The sequence below is a fragment of the Ceratina calcarata genome, unplaced genomic scaffold (genome assembly GCF_001652005.2).
Source record: "Ceratina calcarata isolate Rehan_Ccalc_2016 unplaced genomic scaffold, ASM165200v1 scaffold501.2, whole genome shotgun sequence".
In the NCBI taxonomy this organism is placed as follows: Eukaryota; Metazoa; Arthropoda; class Insecta; order Hymenoptera; family Apidae; genus Ceratina; species Ceratina calcarata.
In genome coordinates, this window is record NW_017174545.1 from 236,283 (window position 1) to 242,551 (window position 6,269).

The 6,269-nt window shown below is 36.4% G+C and overlaps 1 protein-coding gene across 1 annotated transcript; it reads left to right on the forward strand.

The window, feature by feature from the left end:
- Positions 1–1,308: 1,308 nt before the first annotated feature.
- Positions 1,309–5,502, forward strand: LOC108628137 (leucyl-cystinyl aminopeptidase-like). The gene is made up of 3 exons (XM_026816267.1): positions 1,309–1,760; positions 3,612–4,156; positions 4,726–5,502. The coding sequence occupies exons 1-3, from the start codon at positions 1,309–1,311 to the stop codon at positions 4,974–4,976; spliced, it is 1,248 nt and encodes a 415-aa protein (XP_026672068.1). The 3' UTR covers positions 4,977–5,502.
- Positions 5,503–6,269: the final 767 nt, after the last annotated feature.

A 6,269-nucleotide genomic window follows, 5' to 3' on the forward strand; every position in this document is an offset into this window, starting at 1 on the left:
AAAATTGTGACTTTTCCTTAAAAAAGTGATTTCATCCAACCGAAAGTATCCTAGTTCATTATACAACAAAGCAAAAGTAGAACACTCCGTTAAAATTTCAAGTTGATGTCGATCGATGACATTACGAAATTCTACCCCTACCGCCCCCCTATCCGTCCGCAGCCAACTTATAAAGTACAAACACCTGTAGGAGTGTTGTCTGTCTTACGACGCCCGCTGATGTGTGAATACACCCCTTTTACGGTACCCGAATCTCATCGTTTGCTCGTTCATAAGGTATGTTATCAGGCTAATTCTACTTCCAACGATTTCAAAAGATAATGTAACAAAACGAAAACGAGGTCGAATTCACAAACGCGCGATTCTCCGACCAGTACAAGATGCTAGTTACAATTATTATTTTTTAACTTGGCACTGATAAATACTTGCAAATTATACATATACAGGACATTTGAGAAATCGTGGTATAACCGGCAAGGGGATGATTCCTCATATAAAATCTAGTCGAAAACAAGGAATACAGTTTTTCCATACGGGGCGTCATTTTCGAGAAAATCGAGTTTGTACTTATTAAACCAGAGGTACCAGAGAACCATCTGTTGGATTGGCCGAGGTGGAACTGTTGCGTGGCACCCGAGAATCGCCAGATCTTACTCCTTTAGATTTTTATTTGTTGAGTCACGTGAAAGAAATAGTTTATGCCGAAAATAATCAAAATCGGAACTAATTAAAAGGTAATATCGTTCAGGCATTCGAAGCAGTTAAAATCTCGAACACAATAGTTTTTATTCACGCTTCACTAATTCGTCGAGCAAGAATGTGCCTACAACAATAAGGAAGACATTTTCAACATTTGTAATTTACTGGATCAAATAAATTATTGAAATTTACGGTTAATTATTAATTAAAGTCGCGTATCTAACGAATTTTCAAACTCGATCTTCTCGAAAATGACGCCCCGTATGAAAAAACTATATTCCTTGTTTTCGACTAGATTTTATGAGGAATCATCCCTTTGTCGGTTGTACCATGATTTTATAAACACTCTGTATAACGGTTAAAGAGATAAAAGTCGTAAGTTTATTGCAGTGCGCGAACGGTTCCCTATTTGTATTTATCCGTTTGAACCTATACACGGAACGCGGCGACCGATTATGTACCGCTGAAAGTAATTTAGTAAATATCGCGTGCCCGACGGTTCAAGGTGTTAAAAGGTGGTGCGTTCTCGGCAGTAATACTGTTTCGTTAAACAGCAATTATAATCTAGGAAACGGCGGTGGATGCTGGATACTGGCCAGCGAATCTAAAATGGAGAGAACTTTCGTAACGTTTCTCCTCGTCCTGGGGATCTGCCGGGCGAGTTTACTGCTCGAAGATACCGTCGACGTGGATTTGAAATACAGACTGCCGCCCGGCGTGATTCCGACTGCATACAAATTGCACCTCACGCCTGATTTGGAGACATTTACATTTGAGGGTGAAGTGGAGATCACGTTGGTAGCATTGATCACGAACAATATCTTGACGTTGAACTTAAAAGATTTAACAGTCCACGATATTAACTTCATGGATTTGAATACAACGAAGACTTTATGGAATTACTACATAACGGACCCAAAGCATCAGATCCTGAGCATCACAACAAAACCCCACTTTGAAAAGGATCATCACTACTCGCTTAAAATAAAATACAATGGAATTTTCAACGACAATATGAGAGGACTTTATGTGAGCAGAGTCGTGCGAAAGGGTGGAGACATGTAAGTTATTATTATTATCATTATTATCATTATTGTTATTACTATTATAATTAACGAGCATAAGCTCCTTGGAATATATAGAGGAAAGCAAAAGAAGTGTGACAAATTTGAGATACTAACAATAAATGGCAAAAATATAAACATAAAAATAAAGCAGATGCCAATATTTTAACAAAATACAAATTGAGAAAGAGTAAAGAAATAATAAATAGAAGAACGAAATTAACTGATTTAATTCGAAATAAAAACAAAATGAATGGTAAATTAGTTAATTTAATGTCAAGGTTAAGGAATGAGGAATTATATTGCAGAAGTTGTAGTGTGTCAGTTTATGGAATATTTAATAGATGAGGTGTATGAGAACACGAAAATATCGAAAACCCGATGATCAGAATGAGAATCTGTTATAACTCTGTTATTATGTGCATGCAGTATTAATATATAATAGTTCGCATCAAGAAACGTTTGGAATAAAAGTTACAGAACATTTTATGTTCTGCAATTGATTCTTATACTTTTTTCAAAATTCTTAACAGATGCCAAATAATTTAAATTTTTCGATTTAGATTAAACATAGCCGGTGTTCGAACTTAGTTTACATCTCAGTATAAATTGTGTACAAACTTTGTTTTCATATTGGTTTAAATCTTCTAATACAATCGAAGACCGTTAGTCGACACGGTACATAACAAATATGTTCCTTTTGCCTGATAGAAGATTGGGAAAATAAACACCCCAACAACGCCGGATAATCAGCCAGTATTCTATAATTAGTTATGAATGTAGGAAATTTCAAAATACTAACACTATTTTTATTCAATTTAATTTAGTTTCACGTCACTAATACATATTAATTTGAAATTGATATAATTCCAAAATGAGTTTCTCAATTTCTTTCAAATTTGGCGTGAATAACTGTTCACTTGCAGAATTTCAAATACAGGGTGTCCTAAAAAAGTGTGTATACACTTATTAAATAATGTCTGCAGATTGTATTACATTTTGAAAATGAAATATATTTGAATAAACACCGTCTTTATGATTATGTAACGCGTGTGTACGTATATATTTTTGGGATACTCTGTATGTGGCACTATTTTATCTTATGGCCAGATGAACCGTAAACGACTTTTATCAAATTCAGTACGATGCATATAAATATTGTACAAAAAGCATCTTTCAAAATTTTCGTAGTGATTCTGACGAACAGCAATTTTTTGTTACACATTAAGATAAATGTCCTAAATTCTGTTCATGTCCCAATTTATACTCACTGGCTCATGTTTCTATCATTTTAAGATGGCATATAAAATTATAGAAAAATAGTAAGTAGAAATTGGAATATTTACTTTAATGCGTAGCAAAACATTCGTGATGGATCTCCAAGAAAAGAGATACGTAATAAATGTTAAAAAATTTAAAGTCACGTATAAAATTATATAAAGATACATCAATGAGTAAAAGTTGGGACTTGAATAGAAATCGGATCATTTATTTTGTACAGCAAACTATGCGAAAAAAAATTAAATTGTTCATTCCAATATTAAGAAACTTATTCAATTCAGAAATAGATACGAATATAGATGGAACCTACTGCACTTATATTAAGTTGTGACATGAAGAAATGTCTGCCTCCTATTTATTTAGATACCCCTTCAGTCTTTTGAAATGTCAATTCAAATCACTTTTCTGATATTTAATTACTTTCCATTTTGATGGACTCAAGCGTTTTATCCAACGTCACAGACGGCAGATAATTAGTTACATTACATAAGATTCTCATCTCTTCTTTGACAAACTACTATCTGTCTCTATGCGAATTAAATAAAACCCAATTTTTTTCCATTCCAGCGCATACATCATAACGACTAATTTTAAGCCAACGGGCGCTCGATTAGTATTCCCATGTTGGGATGAGCCTGCCTACAAGGCGAAATTCAACATCACTTTGACGCATGCTATGACACTGCAGGCGATCTCTAACATGGACGTACTGAAAAAAGAAGAAGAAGATGGCATGATGATCACTTCATTCAAAGAAACTCCACCGATGTCTACTTACTTGCTAGCATTCGTGATAAGCGATAATCAATTTAAGGAAGATAAAGTTGGCAACTTCACCTATAGGGTGTGGGCGGAAGAAAGCATGATAGAAGGGACTGACTATGCTTTGAAAATGGGTAGGAAGCTTCTAGAACAGCTGAACTCGTACATGAATATTTCGTACCAAACGTTTATGCCAGACAAAATAGATCAAGTCTTGGTGAAGGATTTACACCCAGCAGATGCCATCGAGAATTGGGGTCTCATGATTTACAGGTACTTAGAAGTGATGCACATCGCGATCAGAATGCAACGGGTTTTATTGTTTATCGATCTGTCATGGTGGGTTCGAAGTACAGATTGCTTTTTCGATGGGATTAACGATCAACAAGTGTTCGCGGTACAGAGATAAGTAAACACGTAGTGTCGAATTAAAACATTTTTCTGCCAAAACGTGTTACACATTATAAATTTTTAAGTTTTTAGTACTTACTCTTATAATTTAACATTCCAAGTACTATGTTTAATCGTTAAATGGATTTCATTTTGGACAAGCACAAGGTACATCTTTTTACAAGCGTAAGATTACATTTACCTACGGTATTATAATAGGAAATATACTATTCAAGTAATAGAATGTTTTAATGTAATACCGCTTTAGATAAAAAGTGTAGATGTTACATTGGTTACTTTTCGCTGAATCTATACTCGCGGTCCCGAGAGTGTAGGACCGTTTCGCGCAGCTTGAAAGGTGGTGGAGGTCGCAGCGAACGTCTCTGGCCTCCCTTCCTCTATCTCATTAATCACGGCTTACGTATGGCATGCACGGTAAAGCATTGAGAAGTGGTAAAACGGGAGGGCCATGCGCAGAACGATCAAAAACTTAACTATCGGGACAGCGAGTATAGTTTTTGACAATGAGGCTGGACACCTTTGAACTCGAATTTCTATTTCAGGGAAGATACTCTCCTTTACGACGATGTTTTCAGCGTAACTCGCAGGAAGATTGACATACTCGCGATCATCGCTCAGGAGATCACTCATCAATGGTTCGGTAATCTCGTCAGCCCGAAATGGTGGAAGTATCTTTGGCTGAGCGAAGGATTGTCTACCTATTTCCAATACTTCCTTGCTCGCGAGGTAAATGCGATACTTAATTCATTATTAATTTAACTTAAATCTTAATTGAACTTAACACTTAACACATTGTTGACCGGCAGTTTTTCTCAGAGTTTATTTTATGTCACCGACTATTATTCCAGAATCGTATGTGAAAGTGAAACAATGTAAGTAAGCTTTTTTATAACGATTAGTATACATGAATTTATTTATCCGAATCATGACTATCGGATTCTATTACATGTCTTCTTCGTGGTTTTGGTGGCCTAATACTAACATGCGGGACATACCCCATGCGAAAATGCGTGTCTTTATTGTCCGTAATCAGCGTAAATTTCGTGCCGAATAAGTACTGGTGAAATTTCTTTATTCCAAATATGATCGCGTACGCTTCTTTATCGATATTTGCATATTTCTGTTGTACATTGTTTAGCTTTTGAGATGCGCATTGAATGATTCGTTCTGATCCATTGGGATAAATATTTGAAAGTTCCGCGCCGACCCCGTAACTAGTTGCATCAACAGCTAGAATTAACGGTGGGTCATAATACAGGGTGTTCCGGAAAGATTGTTAGAGCCGAAAATGGCAGATGGGGAGGAGCATTGTGAACAACAATTTCCTTTGGTAAAATACGAAATGGGGCTTGGTTACCGAGTTATTAACAAAAAACACGGACCAATCAGAGCGCTCGGTTGAGGCGGTCTCCGTTTCGGGAGCGCTGGCTCGGAGACAGCCGGGCGACTTTTCTCGCGTTTGAACAAGCGCTCCGCTCGGAACGAAGCGTTTTAAGAAAATGACGAATAACAAACTACATTAATAACAATGCAAGGAAATTGTTGTTCGTTTGTTATTATGAATAACAATTAATACACTTAATCGTTATTCACGTGGAATGGATGAGATAGATTGTTGATAATTGATGAATGATGATAGGATAAATGAGGAATTAACAAGTCGCAGGGAATATTGAATTAAAAAGGAAATGTAAAAACTGTAGAGATTTAGACTTACCCATTCATTCGCAAGTGCACCTGCTAACGATGGGCCACGGTCAATGGGTCAGCGTCTTTGCCGCTCGCAGGTAGGCCACAGCTGATCTTCTGTTCAGGGAAGGAACCCCGCAATCCACCGCACGATCATTGTCACTCTTAAAAATTTTAACACACTAAGATTGTTGCTCCTACGTCCTATCAATAAACGTCTTTGAAAGCAGCCGATTGATTTTTATACACAAATGCACTTTCATTACACCACTGTCACTCTTCACTTAAAAATTTTCAAACACTTACACTGTCGTTCTTGCACTCTAACATTAAACGTCTCCGAAAGGAACCGATTGTTTTTCA